We start from the raw sequence: 24,884 nt of genomic DNA on the forward strand, positions 1-24,884 counted from the left end.
AAATGTAAAGGAATCTGTATTTATAGATAAAATAGGGTGAACTACGAAAGGTTGACACTTAAAGAAACTAAATTTACTGTTGTTCTAATTATTCCAAAGATTGATTCAGTAGATTAGACTCTTTTGTTAGATTGTTGCATGATTTACTTTAGTGAAGTGGGGGTCACCATTTACTGGCCCACAATTATGAAACGAGCTGAATTACGGAGTTAAATCACCGTGTCGTCCTTGTGATCATTTTTTTTCCAAAATAGAGTCCCTGACTTTGTAAGTGTATTTACTTCTTTTTTCAAAGTTTTTTTTTTTACTCTACTTTGTGAAGGCGTTTTATTTGACCTACAAACAATTTTTTGCAAGACCAGTTATCGAAATCAAGTTTGATTTTTTTACAGTCAACAAAATTTTAAATATAACAAATATGTGATATTTTTTCTGCATTTATTGAAATCGAAGACACAAGAGGCTATTTATTTATATATTTTACTGATTATATGAACACAAGGGGGTTAAGTTCGTTTTATATGTTAATAGAAGCAAGTATTGCTAATTTGAATTAGAAAAAAATATGGCGACTTGAATGAGATTTGCGAGATCTACAATTGGTTTGTCATCAACAAGATAATCAATTTTATTGAACAGAAAGATGAACAGAAGTTGAGAAAGAAATTAAAGCTTGTGTGCAGAATTATTTGCAAACACAACCAAAAATGTCCGAATTTTTTTTAATATATGCTAGTAAAAATTGCTTTTATAATAAAGTTAATATTCACGATAAAGGTGAAGCAGTTTAAAAAAAATAAACACATTCGACTCTTTTCAACTTTTAAATATGTTGTATTGGTAATTTGATAAAATGTCGAGATCAATTTTTATGTTAGTGAAAATTAATATTTTGGTCTTTAAAGGTTCCAATTAACATAACATACATTAATAATTATAAAAAAAAAATCAGCCATTATTATCTTTTATTGTATGTCAATCAACGAATACGCACACATTGGATCACAACAGTATGTGATTTATACCATTAATAAAATGTTAATTTCCAATTTGGTATCATATGAATTCAATTATGTATATTCGCAAATGAACTCATAAAGAAACAATTCATGAATGAAATATGTTGACAAAAATGATGAATAATTCATTGCACAACCTGTTTAGAACATATGTCTCACAGTTTAAAGAAAATTGTATCCGATTTTCGGACAAGTTCACATGCTTTCATACCGAGGTAACGCTATCGATAAAGGTGAAACACTCAAAACAGCTGTAGGCCTAATGTCGTTTTGTTATAATTATATTTCTTGAGTTCATGACTTGGCAACTGAAATCAAAGTTAACGTTTACCTTAGATATCATGTATGAATATTCATGATATGACAAAAGTAATTTAAATACTTTATCAGTTATATGCTAGTAGGTAGTTAATTAGGCAGAACTCGTTTGTCGTATTGTCTGGTGGGTCATAAATCCTGTAGACCCTCCAACATGCTTTCAATATCCTGAAAAGATTTCTCCACTTCTTTTGTTAATTTATTTTTTGGCTCTGAAAAAAGAACAGAAAAACATTTCCCCTTTTGTACATTAAAAATTCTATATTATAATTTATGAGTTTGAATAATAAACACTTTTAAACATATGTCGATGAATTTAGAAGTCTTTAATAATGATTGATTAATTTTAAAACAACGTAATTAAATTATGCATATTGAAGAATTGAAGCGTCGATTGATTATAGTTATTAAAAAGTACACATGTGTAATGAATGATGAATAAGCACCGTTAATTCCATAAATGCTGACCAAGGAATTTTCACAACTTTATAAACTGACGGTTTTAATTCACTCGCAATACTTTTATAAGACAAAAATAAAACCTACTAATTTCTAATGTGTGAGGACAGGAGATACTAACATCCGGGTGTTCTACTCCCTTCACACAAACCGTGTATGTTCCAACTAAAATAAAGATATCAAAATATGATTAAAAGAAATCTCGGAAAAATATATCAATTATAAAAACACAAACGGCTAAAACAGAATTATTCTAGAATACATGATATTTTTCCTATTTACGGAACTAATCTTTCCTCATTTTTTTATCTTGTCATTACCGGAATTAAATGACATGTCTTTGAATACAGCCGTGGAATACTGGGGAGAAGAGTTTCCATTCGAACACAGCCGAACCCGTGCCTCTCCATTTAGTTCAGCCTTACTATCTGTCAAGGCAAATACAAAATGTACGTGCAAATATTTTTTTTGATATTCAATAAATAAAATATTTTCCTTGCTAGTTTCACTAAGGTATACAGAAGGTAGCAAATATTGCAGGAAAAATACATCACTCATGTGTATGTGAGTTTGTTGACTGCAATGATTACTACCTTTATATTAGTCTTAATGAACTACAACAGAAAGCATTTCATAGTATATACATGTATATACATTTTTCTTTGAATTTCTTAAATCAACATTATCTATATCATCATTATTGATTAAAAGTGCTTATACGTAAATCTCATTCTCCATTTAATAGAACAAATCAAACTATTGGGAAGTCGTAAGGCAGTCATGGAGCCATTGTTTCACTACATGTAGCAATGGTTCATTTAAACATTAGCTGCAGAACCAAAGCTACACAGGAAAGGCCATATAACTACAGTTTCATATATATCCTGCAATTCAGAGTGACCAAATAGGTTACAGGTATTGAAAATATTAAACTAATATTCATTCTATGGAAATAACGATATTCAATTTTTTAATTTTCCAACTTTCCACAGAATTTAGGTAGGTATGTCTTAAACAAAGGTCATACTTTGTTCACCAAAAATACAAAGGTTTTTCATGTAAGAACATGAAGCACAGCGTCTTGTCAACCCGAAGTTTCTTGCAGAACAATAGTTCTGCAACCAAGTTATTCAAAAGTAGCAAATAGTTATCATTCAACAATGAATAATTATATTTAGTAGACTAATTAGTTATAGTTACTTTAATTAATTCAGTAACTACATGTAAATGCCTTAATTTCAACAATGTAAGAGCTAAATAAGTTGTCAAAATATAACCTGCATTTACTTTCTAAAATCTCCCAGAGTGTGGGCAGGCAAATTGAAAAATTCGGACCTCGCCATTGTATCTATTTTTATAAGTTAGAATTTTCCGGCTGGAATAAACATGTTTAAAGTTGGGAACAGAATCAACAGATTCCAAACCTTTGACGAAGACTTCTACGAGTTCAGTACAACCAGTGTCAGCCTTGACAACAATACTTGGTAGCGTCTCTCCAACGTCCAGACATCTGACCGGTAGTTTTTCCCATTTCAATGTTGTCAATGAAAATTCTACAAATAAAATGAAAATTCTTGTCTACAAATGTTTCCAAAGTTATCTCTGTGATTTTTGCAAAAAAGTTGACAGTTTTGATGCAAGTGAAAAAACTATTTTTGAAGAAGGACCTTTCTTCCTTGACTTTTTCATTTCTTGGAATATTTTATCGAAATCATTTTCATCTGTTATCTATAAGAGAGAAAAGCGTAGTACATATAACTGTGTTAAGAAATAAATTATTGTTAAATTAAAGCAAGTAAAAGAAAAAATAACTACAACTATGGGAATTAATAAACTTGTTTATAAGATTTAAATAATATAGTCTTTAAAGTAATTTATAAAGGTTAACATAAAAAGATTCTCGAGTATTTGTGTGAGTGTTCCAAACACCAATGTAAGTTTCCTGATTAAAAGAGAAATACAAGTGTGAGACATTTTAATATTCAGAGTTTTCTAAGAGGGAAATATTATCGTCTTGATATATTTTGACGAAAATCTCACCAGATTACGTAGAATTGCTTCCTCTATTAGAAGAAATTTTCGATAATTGTTATATCCCTGAAAATAAAAAAAAAAGATGTATTGATCCAAGTGTGTAAAATCAATACAATGTATATTAGTGATACATATTCTTATGATAAATGTCATAGTTTAAAATGTCATATATATGTATCTGTATTTTTTTTTTGGGGGGGGGGGGGGGCATGGGTTAGAATTGTTTTTAATCATATTTTAAGATTGGGGTTTTAGATATGTTATTGAGGGGGGGGGGGTATTCATAACATTATTGTTCATTGGAGGGAGAATACTTACAGACTTTATCACAGAATCTGAGTATTTCTGTAGGTTTAGTTGTTCGAATAACTCTATAATGCGGTGGTCGGTGCCATTGAACTCCACGGCCTGAAAACACGTGCATTGGCCGCCATGGTTCGATTTAATGTTCATTCTCCAAAATTGAGATTTTGATGTAAAGCCAGTAAACTTCTGAGGAACTCCTGCAAGAAAGATAAGGCTTGGTTGAAACAGTTTGGGGTATTATGTTCTAGAAACTTTGAACATCATATATAAATCTAGTAATTGCACATTTATAAAGTCGATGATTTGACATGTAGAAAGAGTTTTCAATTGACGATCAATTTGGTTAATTAAGCATACAAAATACTTATGAAAAACCACACATACAAACATTCAAGATTTAAAGATAAAAAATTGACAGGATTCAGTCTAGTTATGCCGCAACCCTTCAAGATCATAATAAATATGTAGTAGTACTTTTAAAAGCAAAGAAAGAGAACTCTGAATAGCAATTATTTTTTCTAAGCGTTCCGTCAGTTATGTCGAAAAAAGAACCATTTAACAGGAGCTTGGACGTTGGGTGTCAAACCGCAATGTGAAGTAGGTATGTCTATTTCATTGCTGGCCACTCAGCCATCAAATCAAGACGTGTCTGGCTTTTGCGCTATGACTGTGTATATTTCACTTGAAACCAGTGTCATCTTAACTTGTTTTGACATACAAAAAGATAGTTACGTCCTTCCATAAGTTCAAGGTCGAGTTATAATGGTTCTATTACATAGGGGCATTGTCTATATAACATGTATACAATGTATGATATGATATATTTAGAGTCAATATATTTAGAAAATGAAACAATTTATGGAAAGAAAATATTGGTATATACAGTATTTTACACACATACACAAATATGAGCTAGAACTTCGGTGTCTAAAAGTTAGTCTCTGCACCTGAATCAAAATTAACACAACGCTTTTTTCTGCTTGCGATTTTGTGTTTGTATCCAAACGCAAAGGTAAATTATTCACATACATTTGCCATTAATGACTGGCTTTAAGGCACTGTGTGTTTGCTTTGAAATTATTTTGTTTTCATTATCTTCATAATCAAAATTAATGAGTATTAAATAAAAAAGGGTCTAACAATCAGTACCTGGATCTTTAGCATTTTGACTTCCTTTTAGAGAACACGTGAAAACACCAACAGTTGTCCAAGGTCCCCTGTAACAATAAAAATCAAAGTCATGAAACTACTGAAAGGCGTTGCGGTCTTGATTTATATGTGTATCACGTGACTGACTTGAGAAAACTTGAAAGATTAGAAACCAAAATGCATCCAAATGTTAAAACATCACTGTTTCCAGCTCACCTGATATCACCTGCTGTTTGTAACTCAAATGTTTTCACCATCTGGGGATTTGACCTAATGATTAAGACAAAATAACATTTTACTGAATAGTTATCCATCCAGATGAATTAAATTACGATTTTCAAATGAAAAGAAAAATTCCAGTGTAAGTCTACATCTTGTTGAATGGTCAATGGAGTACTAGCCCTAAATATACGAAGGATTTTCAATTACAACCTTTTTCAAACTATATTTTTAATTTTGAAATATCAACAGATGTTCAACGTATTCTAATCTATTTGCACAAATATTTATGAAACGAAAAGACATTAGTAAATTGATTAGAAAATAACATTCTAATTTACCATCCGTAAATAAATACACCGGTCAAGGTGTGAATACTGTGAAGATCAAAGACGGTCCAAGCTTCTGTGATGGCCGGTATGACCCAGAACGTACGGAGGTTTCCTGTCGACATAAAGCTTCGGGGTTAGTTATGCTTATATAGTTATAGACACGTATACAAACACAGTCGCTTTTTTCTGTGACAGTTTAGAGTAAACCCAATATTCCCAATGTAAAGAAGTCCACACGTGGACATGCTACATGTAGCATGAGTTAAACCTTTTGTTTTGACACATTAAATAACTCTGTGAAACGTTTGATTATAACAAATGTTAGAGAAATAGGTACTACAATAAAAAAAAAACTAATTCAACAGGGGCACTATGTTGTAGAAAACGATAAATTATACAAAGATCCAGAATGAAAATCATAAGGGGAAAATGTCCCTAGTAAGAAAACAAAGTCTTAGCGGATTCTCAAAGCAAAATAATGATAAAAAAAATTTCTTAAAAACTCAAAAGGAAAGTTTACTTTACATCTCTGATTAAGAGACATTTTGGGGAGAACGTATTTTGGAAAGACTAGTCCATTTAATCAGGGAAAAACTATTGAGTTGCATTTGGTTAATTTAATTGCCAAAGTGTGACATATAACTTGCGCAAAAAAAATATAAGGCGGAAAGTTCTCATAAAAAAAAATTAAGAACACTTATCACTAAGAACATTTTAACTGATTGCATAACCTCAATTAAATCGAGGAACTTCCGTCAACAACGATCTGTGTTACAAATGTCACATGTATTTGTGTCAACATAAATTAGTATTTCTATAATTGCTAATTTTATTAAAATATTTTTTAAAGTTTTTATCAGGGTATTTTTTGAACAGATATTTCCGTATACATGTATATCCACGTGCTATTGATTCTATTACACGCATCTCATCAAAGACACGTGTCTATTTGAAGATGCAATACTTGAAATGTATTATTATTTCTTAATAACATATTTAAGTAAAAACTTATTACTAGAAGTTGAATCTTAATAGGTTGTAAAGTTGTGAATATTGTAATCGGAAATATTGGAAAAGTAAAGTATTTTTGCCAAATAAAACACCATACTCAGTTTATTACAAAGTGAAGTGCCCCTTCCCCCTTTACGTGAATTGCAATCTTCCTCAACTCATGAATTCATGAATGGGGGACGAGGATCTCCACGTAACTCGGAGATTAGAACCTAGTTTTATCATCCTAAAAAGTAAACTTTTATTCCAGAAAGAAGCGCCTCTAGTATCAATGTAATATAGAGATTGATTTATGATTTCTTAAAAATATTTGATTTCGTGAATCACATCAACAACAAAATCCACGACATTTAGTGTTCGACAAATGGCAATAAAAGCTGATTATATCAATATCAATGAGCAGGAAATACATTGAACAGACTGACAAGCGCCCGTACCGTCCAGTAAGTTGGTGTTGGGATTGTTTGCCGTGCAGGCGTTGCAGTAGTCGGGACTATTCTTCGTCCAGGACGGGTCGGTATCAATGAGGGGGTAGTCTGAAACACAGATACACACTTCAGTAAAATCTTCATTAAGGTGGTATCGGATACGATGAATTGTTTTAAGAGTACAAGTACTCTATATTTCAAATATATGTTCGAAAAGAAAATTTCAAGATTTCGAAAACAAAAATTGAAGTCCTCTAAAACATATTCCACTTTTCCTGTATTGCTCTAAAAATCAAAGCTTCTTGTTTTCTTAGCAACACACAAGATATACGTATTTGTAGTATAGTGATTCGATTATACATTTTTATTTATACATATCAGATTTTTTATATAAAATACGTTGCGATTATATTTCTACCTTTAACATCTACACTAGGTTTTCTGGAGGACACCATCACAAATTTTGGCATTTCTGTTTGTCCTTTGGTCTTGTATTCTGAAAACATTCAAAATTTTATCAAATGAATATGAAACGTTTATCTTTATTCTTAATACCTAGTAAAAATTTAAATATCAAAATTAGTGTCCATGAATACATAGAAACATCAAATCAAAACCCCATACCATCAAACAGTTGGAGGAATTCTTTGGATTTCACTGGGGGAAGTTGTGATGCTATGTTGTAAGGAGTCTAAATTAAAAAAAAATATTACAAAGTCAGTTGTGATTGAATACAACACGATAAACGGCTACTGATCAAAATTAGCGGCACTCGGCACACCTCGGCCGATTCGTATCTCATCTAACTTTGATTTAAGTTACGGAATCGGCCGAGGTTTGCCGAATGAATTAGAGGTACTAATTTTTTTATAACTACCTCGTGGTTGGAGGTTTCCTTGTCTGGGTCGGCTCCGTACTTTAATAGTTCTTCGGCTGCTTTTATTCTGAAATCATGAGATGAATGTTAAATATTGTATCCAAAATAAATACTAGTTTTGAAATTTGATAACTGTGTTAATATCATTTTTTTTATCAATGTAATAGTGAAATTATATATACACGTTATTTGATAACTGTAAACAATAATCTTTATGATTATTTAAATCATATGAAATTTAAATTTTGAAATCGATGTACGTACACGTATATTCAAAGTTATTTAAAAGTTCTAAATGGAACAAAATATAGGGCGCAACCATTTGATAAAATCAATTTTAATAAATATGCGGGTTTTAAGGGTTAGTAGATATTAACTACGGTACCTTAGAAAACGAGTTGCCTCGTGTAGGGCGCATGTATTACGTTCCCTGTTGAGGCAATTCGGATTGACTCCAAAATCCAGCAGCAGGCGCACTATCTCGGAATGGCCTCTAATGGCGGCCTCAATAATGGCCGACGTATTTCCGGCCATTCTTGTTTCACCATCCATCAGACAGGACACAAGCTCTAAATATTAAAGATGATACAATGCAAGATTCTCAGCTTAGAATCATTTTCACATGAGCTTGGACTTTCAGACTTTCAGTAGGATGTGACTCTCTATTTCTTGCGTCAAAACAATTAAAACGATGCTTGTTTTAAGCGAAATATGCACATATTCCGTAGTCTTAGCTCGAAAGCCAGACAAATCTTGTTGATTTCAATGAGCCATGACTGAGTTGCCAACGATGACAGTCCTAAGTCACAGTGCTATTTGTCACAACTACCCAATGTCCAAGCTCTTGTTAAAATAGTTCTAACTGGGAGGAACTTTTCGAAGAAAAAGCCCAAAGATCTGCTGAATTGGAAAAAAAATTATCCAAAAAAAAAATTTAACAATTTAGAGATGTCAAAAACAAATGCATTACTATTATAATGATTAAGATTATTCTTACCTTTCCTGTTGTACATGGCTGCTACGTCTAGCGGTAGTTCCCCTTTTTTGTTCTGCAGGGTAGAATCAGCACCTGCCTAAATATAGTTCTGACAAATTAATAAAAAAGTACTTTAAGGATGACGTTTACTCAGAACAAAAAAAATCCACTGATGATAATGAAAAACAATCAATTGTATGTAATAAACCTTTGATTGTAGTGTTATTTTTCACTTTCAAAAAAATAGGTCAATGACCTACTTTTCGAGTTAATGGTCATTGAATATTTTTTTAAAAATCACGAAAAATCCCATAAAATTTTGCACTGCGTTTGAAATTTTCTTCATTGTAAAAATATTACAAATAATAAAACACTTTTAATTACTAAAATACAGTTTATGAATGGTAGTGGCACTAAATAGGTACAAAGCATTAAGATTTAAGCAACAATTTTTAAAAATATTCCAGTCCGAATTTCCTCTATCAGTTTTCAAATCCCTACCCATTTTCGATCCAATTTTACAAAAAATTGAATGATGATAATACATAAACATTTACAGTATTGAACTACATATATTGACCTTATTCTGTTGGCATAAAATTTATATGAGGTCAATGATCAAAATTTTGAGATATGGTGTCTTTTATCGTTTTTAAGCATTTTTCAATATTTTTGCAATTCGTGCCAGACGATTATTTTAATGAATAAGTAAGGTAAAATCAACAGAAAATATGCAAAATTATATACACTAAAATATAAAATCTTAACTTTTAATATTAGAGTACTGCCAAAAATGTTTAAGCGGAAAACAAAATCTGCATAATTTAGTCCGAATTTCCTCTGTTTGGCTTAAAGTCTATTTTTGTTTGAGCCTAACTCCATAATAAAGGGAAAATATCGAATTTATTGTCAAGAATAATTCATTCTATAAATAATTTTTCCGTTTAGAACAAATTACTCATTACATTAGACTTTATAACAATCCAAATTTGAGAACTCAGACCCTGAGTAAACAACACCCTTAAGGAAAGAACTAAACGCAAAGATGGACAGAATTTTAAAATCACTTTATCATTACAGTGTATATATTTCTTATTATAAAGAAGAAAAAGTAAAAATGGCTTTGGATTTCCTTGATTAAAAAAAAATAAAATCAATACTTAGGTGTTGTTTTAAAAGGGAAATAATGATTGGAAACAGTTGTTGCTGGTCAATGTATTGCCAGAAAATGGCTAATATAAACATAGCACATGTTGGATATCATAACTTGTCATGTAATATTATTGCGTTCTTTTTGTATGTAAATTTCCTATGGGTACAAAGCGATTAAACCGTGGATCACGACAGTCACTGTGTTTGCAAGTACGTGTATGAGTAAACTCTTATACTGTTTAAGATTAAATTGTGCGTAACATATTCACTCGAAACACAAAGTCGGTAACTATTTTCATGATGATAAAGCTCCAGTTATTCTGTAACAACTAAAAACCTGACACAGTTCGTAAGAAAATGTTCTGTATACAAGTATACAAGTAACGATTGACCAGATATAATATAAAATTCCCTTTCTAGCTTTCAGACAAGTTGCAAAATTAATGTATTTCATTGTAATGAAAGGTACTTAGTTGCGTATTCTAAACTTTGATAATTACATGGACATATATATATAATATGTATTTGGGACTATCCCTTCTAGTTAAAACATGTGCATCTTTACTGCTGTTTCCTGTCACACACAATTTGCACAAAGCACAATTATTAACCCTTCAAGCTTTTCAATTGACAGTTATGTATTCAAGTATGTATCACTTGGCGCCAAAACGTAAGAGAAAAATCATATGATTTAGCGAGATTTCAAATAGAAATATAATGTAAACGCATACACAATACATATGTCATTGATTTCCTCCCTAAAGCTGCTCTTCTTTTAAAAAAATCCCCGATGATTAGTTGTACAGTTTTATACTATATATTACACAAAATTAGCATGACTGTTTTGTTTCAATCTGTCATAACTTCAAAATCTAAAACCGAATGTAATAAATGATTGTTACGAGTATGTCCTTGTTAAACAAAACTTGATAGATGATAATGTAATCTTTTATTGTTTTTATGGATAGTTTTATACACTTAATTTATGCAGAACCTCGTGGCTGAATAAAAACTCTTTTAAAGAACGAACGTTTTGGAAAATTGCATTCATGCTCAATTTGATATTATGAACATGTATAACACATATCAATATAAAAGGACTGTTGTCTCATGTTACAAAACTTCATAGATTAATAAATTATCCAATACAGGAAACAATTAAAGCTTAATGCATCTAACATCAAACTAGATGCTCAATTTAATCATATGGATGACTGTATAATAAAACATGGAACTTTCAGGATGATTTGAAATCTAATACGAGTAAGATAAATTATTCAATTAACACAGAACTAAATAGATGGTTGTCTAGAACTTTTTATATGAATTTGATTTTTCATACATATTAAATTGATTATATTGTTTTATCTATTACACATGTACAGCTAGATAGAATAATTAAATCTTCTAACACAAAGCTACTGTGTGACATTTTAAATGGATGATTTAATATAAACTTTATTTAATTCATTCAACTGAGATTATTTTTTAATTCTAGAAAGTTACTGTAATATGGATAATTGAATCATATGACACAAAACTAACTGGATGATTGTATCATTTTTTAAGACTTGATGGATTCTTGTAATGGTCTTATTTGAATCTGATACAGGATGATTTAACATTAAGTTTGGTAAGTATGTAATGTTCACAGAAGTTGATGAACTACTAAATCCTAATGAATATAGTTCACGTACAGAAGTAACTATGGCGTTTTAGTTTTGGCGGGGTTTTTTTTTTGGGGGGGGGGGGGAGGGGAGGGGAGGTCGTGTTTTGTTTTGTTTTGTTTTTGGCCGTTTTGAGGAATGTGTTATAATCGTACTCTGAATTTTTGTTAATAGTTTTTTTTTTTGAGTTATGTTTTTGCTTTTCATCTGGGTAGAATCAAAGAGCCCATAAATTATTTTCATTTTTGAGAATTTTTTCGATGAGACCAATAATTATACGTAATAGCATTGTCAAAAATGTATATTGATGCAAATTTTGATATTCGATTTCCTTAACGTCTCTAACGCATGCGCAAATTAATTTAATTATAATCCAGTTCAAAAAAGAATTAGGCACAGTAGATATACAACGATTACAAATAGAATGCTACATTTCATAAAGCTAGAAAAAAAAGTGAATTTGAAGTAAAATGAATATGTAGCACCAATTAGATTACATATATGATAACTAACATCCCATTATAATATTGCAAACAAACAAACTCTGCTAAAAAAAGAAAATGATATAATTGCGTGACCTACTTTTGATAAGGTTGACATGAGTTGAACACTGTCGTCTGCTCGACTTTGACAAATCACATGCATTGGCGTATTGCCGTCACTGTTTTGAGTGTTCACCTAAGCGTACAAGTAAAAGAGAAACCAATTTAGCCTTAAACTGTTTATACACATAAAAATGATATTTTGAAAGAACAGACATGGGAAATCATAAATGAAATTTAAATGAATAATCATTTGTTGTTTGTTTCTATACGTTATGATTTATCTATTTATTTAATGTCCTGTATTGGCAGAGAGAGAAAGGGATAGAGGTATTAAACAAACAGAAAAAAGAAAGAAAGTACAACTTACCTTAGCACCGTGACGCAAGAGTAAGTAAACAATATCTAGTCTTCCCATAAATGCAGCTAAGTGCAGAGGGCTATTTCTACACAAAGTAAAACAAATACCATTCAAGATATATGTATGAATTAGAATAAAATTGCAGAAGAATTAAACATGATTTGGAATGGAAAACTTACCAAAGTGACGTTCAAAATAATCATACTCACCCTTTACTGTCGGCAAGATTGACATTGGCAGAGTAGAAAAGCAAGGTTTCCATGATTTCTTTATTGCCTACAAAATATAGTTACGCCATATAATTGAAAAATAATTATCAGTGCATAGTATTTTTTTTTATTATAACGAGAATTAATAATTCATCGCAAAAAAATCAAAGTAAGGGTACCATTTAGGACGGAGATTATAAGTGGCGTATATCCGGTGTCGTTTTCCCGGCAGTTTATGTCCACGTGGACAACCTGCATCCGAATCCGACCTCCCAAGGTACCGGAAGTAGGTACATCCACCTTCCGGATCTGGAATTCTTTTTCGGGAAGTAGTAGTTTCTATTGAGGTCAATGAGTAAATCAATAGATAAATTGTATTTATTATTAAGAGAAATAAAACTATAATATACTTCCTATACAAGTTAGAAGAAGCTGAGAACATAAATAAACAAATGTTTTAAATCCATATACTTATATTGGCAATATATTTCGGTTGGATTTCAAAAACATCGCTTTTATCGTAAATCTTACTTCTAAATAAGGCTGTACTATTAAGAGAAATAGTTTTAAATTTACTAGCCTTATAACAATATTTGTAATGATGAAAATTAACAAATTATACCAATAAAACTTCGTTTATTTTAAATATTTTCTATATTTCAACACAGGCATCCTCTTTTCCAGGAAGTTAGAATTGTCTTGTCATGGCACTGAACACAGTCATGAATTTTATGGTAACCACATGGTATATCTTTTTAAATAATGACAGCCATTACGCAATATTAAAATAAGGTACATTGGGATATTTCTGCTTCTGTGGGATATTGTGAAAATAAGTATTCAAATACATGTACGGCAAATATATTATAGAAACATACACCTTCCTCTTATGTATCTAAATTGTCTGCTGTGTTTTTGAATCGCTCATTTTTAAGTACTTGTAAACGAATGAATTTTATTCTGTTGAAAATCTTCAAATCATTGAATAGTAACCACTTTTCTTCAAGTATCCACTTACGTATTTTTTCAGTACTCTTTCCTTATTTATGTTTACGTTAAAATCGAGTTTATAAATAAATATGAAATAGTAGTAGCGTATGAGGTAACCTTGTGTGCATGATATTTTCCCACACCAAGATTTCAACGATTTTTATATTTGATTTTAGTTTTTGCTAGAAAACCAAAGAAAGCTGTAATCTAATATTAATGATATTTATATCAATTGTTCAAAATACCAAATAAAATCCAAAACAAATTTCTCATTTTTACATTTGAAACACAGTTTAAAAAGAAATTGAAAAAAATTTTACTTAACATACACCGAAATCTATTCAATGCATACAATGAGTAATCGGTTCACCGAGTAATCTGGTCCCCCCACTTCCGGGTCCGTGTTTACCTGTAGTTTTTTCTCATCGTTGTTGTGAACTATTTTTAACAGTTCCTCTTCCTTTCCCATGTTCCTGTTAAGAATCCGTAAAACACGGCGTGGATTCAATGACAAATGAAAAAACTTAACTCCGGATTTAGTTAAGTTTCCATTTTGTACAAAATTCACTTTGAGACCGGGATGTTATCATGGATACGTATATTTCAGGTGTGTATCACGCTATCACCTGTAAGTTTCAGTGACACCTGTGTGTACCTGCGAGGATGGGCTTCGCTTGATTGACACTGTTGATAAAAACACACTTAGCCAGGCACATCTACTGTCAGCTCACTGTACACAACAACACACACGCGCTCGCACGTCTGCATGAAAAATGTGGAAAAACACTTGACACCGGAACTGACCAATTACGCTCTCCTAATCCTAATCCTTTTCTTTTTACTTCAGCATCAAGGGTTGGTCTTTTTATTTATTTGTACACATTTTAAATCAAACGTCAGCAACACGAGTATCCATTGCTCAGAACATGGCAGCAAATTCCATCGTTCAGCGATCAACCTGTTACAAGTTCAACTATTTTCATTTTTTTCGTTTCATATTCAAAGACCATTTAAATACGGGCACGATGTGCTTTGCTATTTCTAAAGGACCTTCTTACACTTCAAAACAGCAAGGTTAAATAACATGAATTTCAGCGCAATTAAATGACTCTCGCTCTTCACAAAGTTAAGTGTACGTTGCGTTTACAGACACATTTACGGAGATAATGATATCTACTGCAAACATTCCAATTGCACTGGTCTCTATTTAAAAACAAGGAAGTATAAACTATCTCTGTCTATAGATACGTCCATGCAGCAACATTAAGAGCTAGTTCATCCTGCAATTTTATCTAATTAATTTAAAATAGTATCAAATTACCAAACATTTCTCCAACGACGAGGGAGTATTAAACCGGCATGATATTAAGTATTTTGACATTTTTACCAGCAAAATTTGAAAAAAAAATGATACAATTTTGTACATCAAACCATCATCTCCCTGTAGAGACAGGCAGATGGTATGGTACACCTCTAAAATGGAGTTTATGTTAACTGGGTAACAAAGGACTTATCAGTGAAGTGTTTCATAATATTTTAGAAATTGGGGATCCGAAGAAATGTGGAAAAATCTTAACATGAAATACTTTAAAAGACCAAATATTTCAAAATTATCTGATCTCATGTCAAATCATAATTCTACATCTCTGAGAAAAGTATGTTGTTGTTTTTTTTTTAACATTTTCGATGTTGTCTGTCCCCCTTCCTTGTTTTCCTGCTCTTATCCTTTTTACCAAAGTGTTACATAAACATGATTTAGATTTCTGTTACACACCGTGCTTCAATTCTTAATGTCTTATCCTTCATGGCTATGTATACAACCATACTTATAACGATTTGTATTTATGGGGTTTTTTGTACATGTACATGTACATGACATTGTGTTCCTCTTGTACATGTATCAAATTATTTTGTTTGAGTAAATAAACTGAGCTTGAACTTGGTTACAACTTATCGAAAAATATTTTAAGGATATAACAAATGTTTATATTAATGACAGCTCATAACCGTTCTAAGTGAAGCTATATTCTACTGATCACGCACTAATTTTAAACAGAATAAGTTGATACTGTATGCTACAAAAATGTTCTCTAAATGAATTTATCAATACACTTTGATGGCACTGAAAAGGAATAATTACATTATTTCATAATTGTCATTGACGTGCCATCATTTAATTAGATAATTTATTGACTAAAGTACAAACACAAACAAATCTGCCTTTTTAACCTTGATTGCTTATTTACCACCTCAGCTGTCCCTGATAACAATCCAACGTAAGTATGTGTATAAAATTATACTTCCGTCTTTAGTTATGTATAATATAATAATTAACCATTATGCGATTCTAATTATTTCACATAACTCTCTGTTGAAATTAATGCAACTTAGATAGCATTGACGATATTCGTATACCAAACAGTGGCAAATTGAACGTGCGTAAGGGGGGGGGGGGGGCGGGGGGCTAGCCTTATAAAAAAAATCTTGACGAGCAATAAGAAATAGAATATTGTTATGGTTATGTCTAACTTAATGTTAAAAAAAAAATAAGGGGGGGGGGGGGGGGGCTCACCCCTGTTCCGACGCCTATGCCAATTAATTAATTAGGCAATATAGTATTATCTAATTTTTTTAATATCCCTTTCCCCTATACACAGGCACATACATGTACACACAGTTTGAAAAGCGATGATCGTGCCTGTTTTGGGTGGGTTTTTCTTCACGATCACTAATCAAACTTTATTTTGTTTGTAGGCTATAAAGTTATGACTGCCTGCTTCTGTTGCTCATATCGATCATTGCCTGGCGTAATTCATGCAGGGTGTTGATAAAACGCGGAACGGAAAATGGAACGGAATGGAATACAGAAAATGGTATTTACTTTATACATGTAGATGTAAAAACGATATACTTTATGAAATTTTTAATATTGATAAAACTAGTACTGATATCCATATTCAAGTTTATTTTTGAAAAAGTAAGGATCACTAAATATTTAATGTGGATTGGAGTACATCATGTTTTATTTTTTAAAATATTAAAATCCCAAGCAAGTTTCGAAGATGAAAAACACATCCAAACGCTTCAACTAACTGCCCTACACTATTATTCCAACAATACTACAAAAGGAAAATAATTTAAAAGTTATTTTAATAGCTTATCTAATTACATTATCTGTACATTTCATTTTTCAGCTTCGTACTTTATTAAGCAAATTGAATACAGTGATTTATTTAATAGACATTCGTAAGAATAATACAAAAAACAATTAAGCGACCTTTTGATAATAATCATTCATAAAATATTGATAAATGTTACGAAGTAACTAGTTTGAGTCCATACAATATTTACCCTAAACATAGTATTTTTCCGTTCTGCTTTCCGTTTCGTTTTCTGTTCCGCGTTTTAGCAACACCCATTTATGCTGCAAAATGAAAGTAAAAGTAAATTATGTTTACCACATTTCTAAAGAACCGGATGTGCATGACAAGGAAGAATATTTATCGTTGAAGAATGCTTATTTTAGCAATGTGCAGGTTGAGATGATTTTCATAAGAGGTCGCCAGATTCATTTTTGCAAATTTCACGGTGAGTTAAGAAAGTCAATGTGATAATGTTAAGAAAGTCAATGTGATAATGTTAAGCTTTATGCTTGCACATGCATGTTCGTTGTACACATGCTCATATTTTATTCAATTATTGATGTATAGTTTACATAATTTAATACAATAAAATCATGTTACGCATATTTTTTTAATTGTTGATTTCCAGATGTCCAGCTCAGAGGGTGTGGTGGTCAAGCTATGTAAGTACTGTCCCAATCCACTGAGATTGTATTGCACAATTTGTGACAGTGGGCTATGTTCCTCGTGTTTGGCGAGGCATCTTGGAACTGAAACTGACAGAGGACATTATGTTTGTTTCTACCGAGATAGGATGTCATCTAAATCAATCGGGAAATACTGCAGGAAACATGCTGCAAACATCTGCGACTATTTCTGCATTTCCTGTTTCAAGAAAGTTTGTTTTGAGTGCTTAAATGATGAATTACGTCATACGACAATGAGCATTCAAGCTCTAATGGGACAGAATCTTAAGCAAGTACAGGATGATATGCAAATTTTATTGAGAGATTTAACACCTAAATATGATGCGATAATAGAAGCAATTGATTCAATAATTGAAGCACAAACCGGGAAAATCAATATGGTGCCATATATTTTAGCGCGTTCCTTAAATGTTCAATCTCATTCTCGTTTATTTTTCTATGAATGCCGTAAATCCCCAAACCCTATTTTGGATGAAATAGAAGATTATTTAAGAAGAGTTGGTTCTATGATACCTCCTGAGTTAATATTTATTTCGTTTCGGGTCGCTTTACGAAAACATATCATCGATAGAATGCTTGAAAAACTTGCAAAACGTCTAATGAACCACAGATTTTTACAAAAGTCGCGCCTTCGTAGTAAACGTTGTCTAATCTTGACAAAACTGAGCGATTCAGATTTTTTTGAAGAAGTAAAGAGTGTACTTAGTGCCACCTATAGGGCAAAGAACGCCAAACATCACCCTAAACGTCTCCCTCCGCCAAAACCGGGAACGGTTAGTCGACTTGATAGATCAGAAAAAGAAGAGGCGATAGATGATGTGTATAATAACAGCTCGCATTTTGTCGTTGGTAATAACGGCCCCGTCCTTGTAATTACGGTGCTAGCTTTTGCACATGGTGGTAATTCACGAATGCATGGCATCGTGTTTCAAAATGCTCATGGTGAAGTTGTCTTTGATGCCGTAACTGAAACAATAACACAGAGAGGATCCCTACACTGTGTGGTAGCTTCCACGTCAGATAGAAGGCATCTCCTTGCAGCATCGGATGTGCTAATGGAGATAAATCTGATGGAAAAATCCATAAAAACAATCCGAAAGCAGGATAAATGGAAATACGTTGACATGACTTGCACGTTTTCGGGATTTCTGCTTGTCATTGAAGAAGGCAAACAGTTACAGTCACATCAGCAAGACTACCGTGTAACGAGATGCGATTTGAATGGTAACATTCTACAAGAGATTGACTTTGTTACCGAGTCCCTTTATTATCCGTTTAAAATCCAGGAGCGAATAAATGGGGATATGTCAGTGCTGGACAAAAGTAATGGAAATGTTCTTGTTCTGAACGCATCAGGGCGAGAAGAGCAAAGTTACTGCGCACATTACGCGGAAAACGCGCCGGAGTTTTTGCCAAATCTCATACTTTGCGACAAATTCGGTAACACTATTATTTACGATAAACAAAGATCGATGATTCAAATCACTGGCAAAGATTTCGGGAACGTTTGCAAGATACAACTGAAGAAGAGTTCGCTGCTTGGTTTTTGTATCGATATTGATGACAGATTAGTTTGTTTGTGTCGGTGTAAAGATAGTGGGTTTGAAATCCAGATTTACAACTATATGAATATGTAAGAATTGATGATATGCTAAAATAGGATGCAAAATAAAATGATTTGTTTAAAGGTTATTGTTTTTCTCTTTTATAACAAGAACATCATACGTGAAAATAGTGCTCATATATACTTTTTTGTTAAACATATATACAACTTATCGTCAAAGATACACGACGTGCGTTGCGATAATAACACTAGATTATGGATACACGTACATACAGCTATTCTGCAAAATACAGACAAAGGCCAGATAAATGCTACAATAATTTTTGTTTTAAAAATATATATTAAGACACCCTTAAAGCTTTCAAAATGATAACCCATTGAATCGATAAAAATAAATCAAAATGTATTAATGCCTAATATGTTATCGTATTAAAAGAGGGATGTAAAAATGACGAGAGTATAAGAGGTAGGTTTGGCGTCTCTCCTAAATTGTGTTTTCTTTATGCATGGGAATGATGCACATTAGACAGCCATCAATTACTTTTAATTTTAATTTTTTTAACCGGGTTTTCCAACGAAAAAATCCTGTTATTAAAATGGTGAAAATGGCGGGCGGGCGGGCGGCTGCCAAAAGGGTACCCTCATTGTACGGATAACTTCTACAGTTTTCAAGATAGTAAGTTGTTCTTTTGCAGATCATTTTTTATACATATATAAGAGGTGTGCCTATTGCTAGGATTTTGATTTCTGACAAATTATGGGGAAAAAAGCCAGCTTTTGAACTTGGTCATATTAAGGCAAAATACTGCATAAAGGATACCCTTATTGTACGGATAACTCCTCCTACAGTTTTCAAGATAGTAAGTTGTTCTTTTGCAGATCAGTTGTACATTATATTAGAAGTGTGCATATTGCTAAGATTTTGATTTCTGAAAATTTATGAAAAAATACCAGCTTTTTGGCAAACTATTGCTTAAAGGGTACCCACATTGTACGGATAACTCCTCCTACAGTTTTCAAGATTATCTTACTATCATAGTAAGTTGTTCTTTTGCAGATCAATTGTACATATATTAGAAGTGTGCATATTGCTAGGATTTTGATTTCTGAAAATGTATGAAAAAATACCAGCTTTTTGGCTAACTATTGCTTAAAGGGTACCCACATTGTACGGATAACTCCTCCTACAGTTTTCAAGATAGTAAGTTGTTCTTTTGCAGACCAATTGTACATATATTAGAAGTGTGCATATTGCTAGGATTTTGATTTCTGAAAATTTATGAAAAATACCAGCTTTTTGGCAAACTATTGCTTAAAGGGTACCCACATTGTACGGATAACTCCTCCTACAGTTTTCAAGATAGTAAGTTGTTCTTTTGCAGATCAATTGTACATATATTAGAAGTGTGCATATTGCTAGGATTTTGATTTCTGATAATTTATGAAAAAATACCAGCTTTTGAACTAAGTCATTTTGCGACAAAATATTGCATATAGGGTTCTCCATTTCACTGGATACGGTAGGTAGTGTTTATCAATTTAGGGTTTACATTGTACATGGATTATGTGTACAGTTCAATTAAAAGGAAACCCGGTTTACTGTCACATTGACAGCTTTTCACTTGTTTTGATTTAATTTCTAAATTCAAACTATTTGTACATGTAGTGCAATGATATTAAGGCTTTTCAATAGATTTATTCACATCCGAACATATTTATCATTTCAATAAAACCAATGTATGATTCCTCATCATTTGTATAACTTTTAGCACGATAAAATATTAATATATTTTCATTATTATGCAAATATTTCGTCATCTACGTCACTGATGAACTGTATTGAACTATACAAATGATTTGTAGTGTTATTACAGACAAAAGCACTGATATGTTTAATATATAGTGGATCAACTCAACTTTATATTTTAAGGAAAAGTTTATAGTTTGGTGCTGAGAGGACAGTTATTTTGATCAAAGCACAAAAATATCAAGATATTTTGAGAGAATTGCTGAATAAAGATTTCATTGTATTTAAAAAAATACGATTTTGGGCTGGGAATAGAAATATTAAGTTTGTAAATGTTGATTTTTCAAATCGATTGAATAAAATTTAAGTAATAATTTTCATGTAAAATGTGAATAACGGAAAAAGCTATTTCGCATGAGCGAACGAACACAGCTATTTTGATTCCATTTCAGCTTACGTCTATCTTTATGATGAATGTGAAGTCTCTGTAATCGGATTTTAAAACCTTTATTGTTTTCATTAGTAACAAACAGCCATAATAACAACAGACAATATAAAAAGGGATTTCCTTACAACAATTCAATATGAAATGAATATTAAACTTAATAATTAATATGTTACACAAGTAATAGTTAAAACAATATGAAACAAATTCACATAAAAGCATGTCATATGATTATCGATACACCTCAAAACAACGTTTATCCGGCAAAACTATCACATGAGAGTCAATATAAAAATATCGCACATTTATAAAGATTTGTGAAAAAAAAACTAAATGACAAACGAGCATCAAATTGTTCAAACTATGTAACGGCTGAAAAATAAATAAAAATAGCACGTAATCTTTACAAAAAAATAAAATCCTTAAAAAAAAAATTAAAATTGTATCGGAATTCAAAATAAAACCATGAATGATAAATCCAAAAACATTAATTTCATGTTTTAGTAAAAAAAAAATTGTAAAAAAAAAAAAATAATAAAAAAAAGGTTTAATTCGAAAAATTGCTCTTTATAAGGTGGAATAACACATCGTCACAAAATGTCTAACCTCTGATCGAAACGACATTTTGTTTTATTAAGGCCAGCATTTTTTTATTTTTAGGTTTACGAACCACAAAATGATAAAGTTCCGTAGGAGGAGGAAATAAAAAAAAAAAAATCTCTTTTGACCTAAAATTTTTTTACTTTTAGGTTCACGAACCACAAAATTGTAAAGTTCTGTAGGAGAAAAAAAAACTTTTATAACATCATCTTTATTCTAATATTAATATAATGAATGACAACTTCATGATAGAGGCGTGTAACTGCATCAAGTGTAGCATGTGAAAAGTATGTCATCTGTGTAACATATCTCTGAAATAGTACAATAGAATATTAGACATACAGCTTTGATATTACATGTACATATAGCAATGTCAGGGGTGTGCAATTACAAAATTTGGCCACAAAGTTACTAGCCCAAGATTCAAAGTTACCAGTCAAACTATTGTCGGACATGTCAACATTTCATTTAAAAAAAACAACCTAAATTTTATGTACATAAAGTAATAATGTTTTCTCCTGTATGATACTAGTATTTAATTATTATTGTTATACTTTCATGTTAGATACTGAAATCTGATTGGTTAAGACGCAGTTAATAATATTTACTATTACCCTCAGCGTTAGCAACGCACTTGGCAACGGGTAACATTAAAAAATGTTACATGCGCGAAAATTATGCGCGTACGGTTTGCTGTAGAATTCACGTTATTCCTATATAAAAGCAGTAAAATTTTCTTAAAAATTTTAAAAAAGACATTCAGTATAACAAAATAAATAGTGCCTGTTTGGGAGGATAACAGTTGAAATTGACACCCCTCGAAAACCATTGTCAACCTCCGCTTCGCGTCGGTTGACAATGGTTTTCTCGGGGTGTCAATTTCAACTGTTACCCTCCCTAACAGGCACTATTTATATAATATACAAAATATTTATTACTTTCATGTTTTCTGCAGCTAAAAAATATTCAACTTCATTGATCTCTCACATTTTTTTTTTACAATATTGGTTTTGGTGTTTACGAAAACATAACATTGTGAATGTGAACAGACTCTATAAAATCACTGCAACTATATGTGTGCATGTATTTTATCCTGTTGAATTTCTATGTACAAAGTACAACTATACAATTAATTATGTAATGGTAAATTTTAATTGAAAATAACGGAAAATGCACAAACAATAATATGATTTTTTTTAAATTCACTAGGCAGGTCACTTTAAAATGTGTTCATGAGAATAGTTACTGTAGAATATCTCTAATACATCTCTCTCTCTCTCTCTCTGTAAAATAAATTTTTAAAAAAGCCAATGAATACATATGCCAATTCAACACAAAAAGAAAGGGAATCATTTTACAGTAATGTACTTGAAAACAGCTGCACAGGTAACTATCGAAGCCATGTTCAGTGAGGTGTGACTATCTCGTCTAGCCACTGGTCAACACTGTCGGTAAAACTTCAAAGTATGAAACTTACAGCAGAGTGTTTGTAGAAGCTTCTCTGAAGAATGTAGCACGAGAAAAAGATGCGTAAGAAATTTTTAGGCTATCAGGACACAAAAAGAGCAGACTTTATGCCTCTGTGATAACAATGACGATACACTTTTCCTACTAGAAAAAATTTGCTGTCGGGGAGAAAAAAAAGATCTTTTTTGTAATTTTATTTTTTTTCTAAAAACTCAGAAAACCGAGCGGCGGGTTTGTAAACCTAAAAATAAAAAAATGCTGGCCTAAATGGATTTTATCGACAGCAACATATAACTTACTCTATAGCCGATCAGATAAAGTGTCGGGCTTGTGAGCCGTACATCCCGAGTTCGAATCCTGCAGGGGCTTTTGCTGTTACTTACTGAATTGTATTTTTTTTAGATATTCATATTTAATCCCAAAACTGCAAATTTTTCGCTTATTTGACATATGTACAGTTTAACAATTTATTCATCATTATATCTTTCATAATCAAATGATGCACTGTTAATTTGAGTGACCTTTTCCAGGTGTGTTATTCCACCTTAATTTTATTATACTTTCACCGAGTATTATTGACGGAGATTGATAATGAACACAATCTACCTGAACTTCCATAAATGGAATAATTAGCATCATTCATTCACTACATGTGAACAGAGTGTCCATAGACATCGACTTCTTTTTGTTATTCTTGAGCATGCGTATCCTTCGCCTCGTTTTGGGGGACTGTTCTTTCACAGGAAACGTTTCCGGCGCTGCGTTGCTGAGACACGGATCAGTTCTCACTAAGTGGCATTTTGACATGCCGTCAGTCAGCTTTGAGATCCACATATCCTTGTGAACGATGAGAGGAAAAATAGAGACCAATATTAACATCGTTTGTCAACAGCTAACGATTGCTTATAAATTCAAAATTATCAATATATATTGTATACTAGCATTTTTACAGAAATAATTTTGCTTTTATTTTAGATAATCATAGGGTTTAATATGATCTCAGCTAAATTTTTGTTTGGAAAGGGGAAAAATATAATTTTGTGTAAGAGTATGTTTGTCATTAATTCCTTTACTTCGCTGCCATTTGATAGTTTCGCCCTTGAACAAACAAAACGACCAGAAAATGTAAAGAAAGAGAGGACATTTTTAAATAATATTTGGACTTTGTAGTGTTGAGTACAAT

General features: G+C 31.7%; 3 protein-coding genes across 7 annotated transcripts in view; 1 reads left to right on the forward strand and 2 right to left on the reverse strand.

Moving 5' to 3' along the window:
* Window positions 1-950: 950 nt before the first annotated feature.
* Window positions 951-14,593, reverse strand: LOC128159882 (uncharacterized). 2 transcript variants are annotated; one of them, XM_052823098.1, is made up of 21 exons: window positions 14,459-14,593; window positions 13,239-13,398; window positions 13,060-13,126; window positions 12,860-12,935; window positions 12,530-12,625; window positions 9,150-9,225; window positions 8,538-8,721; window positions 8,153-8,219; window positions 7,900-7,966; window positions 7,694-7,771; window positions 7,285-7,383; window positions 5,846-5,948; window positions 5,502-5,555; window positions 5,286-5,353; window positions 4,149-4,333; window positions 3,837-3,893; window positions 3,464-3,524; window positions 3,221-3,349; window positions 2,117-2,224; window positions 1,884-1,961; window positions 951-1,549 (listed from the first exon to the last, which is right to left on the reverse strand). In XM_052823098.1, the coding sequence occupies exons 1-21, from the start codon at window positions 14,516-14,518 to the stop codon at window positions 1,467-1,469; spliced, it is 1,956 nt and encodes a 651-aa protein (XP_052679058.1). In that variant the 5' UTR covers window positions 14,519-14,593; the 3' UTR covers window positions 951-1,466. The 2 variants fall into 2 exon arrangements, with proteins under 2 accessions (XP_052679058.1, XP_052679059.1); XM_052823099.1 differs by having other exon boundaries at window positions 9,150-9,221; window positions 12,526-12,625.
* On the forward strand, window positions 14,538-19,566 carry LOC128159883 (uncharacterized). The gene is made up of 3 exons (XM_052823100.1): window positions 14,538-14,656; window positions 16,804-17,637; window positions 17,821-19,566. The coding sequence occupies exon 3, from the start codon at window positions 17,821-17,823 to the stop codon at window positions 19,513-19,515; it is 1,695 nt and encodes a 564-aa protein (XP_052679060.1). The 5' UTR covers window positions 14,538-14,656; window positions 16,804-17,637; the 3' UTR covers window positions 19,516-19,566.
* Window positions 19,567-23,965: 4,399 nt separating this feature from the next.
* LOC128157662 (pleckstrin homology domain-containing family G member 7-like) overlaps window positions 23,966-24,884 on the reverse strand; it is a 29,021-nt gene continuing 28,102 nt past the window's right edge. For all 4 annotated transcript variants that reach the window (XM_052820233.1, XM_052820234.1, XM_052820232.1 and 1 more), the window contains one exon: window positions 23,966-24,538. In XM_052820233.1, coding sequence (XP_052676193.1) covers window positions 24,341-24,538 — 198 coding nt within the window. In that variant the 3' untranslated portion in view covers window positions 23,966-24,340. The remainder of the gene's footprint in view (window positions 24,539-24,884) is intronic.

The sequence above is a fragment of the Crassostrea angulata genome, chromosome 8, assembly GCF_025612915.1.
Source record: "Crassostrea angulata isolate pt1a10 chromosome 8, ASM2561291v2, whole genome shotgun sequence".
Classification (NCBI taxonomy): domain Eukaryota; kingdom Metazoa; phylum Mollusca; class Bivalvia; order Ostreida; family Ostreidae; genus Magallana; species Magallana angulata.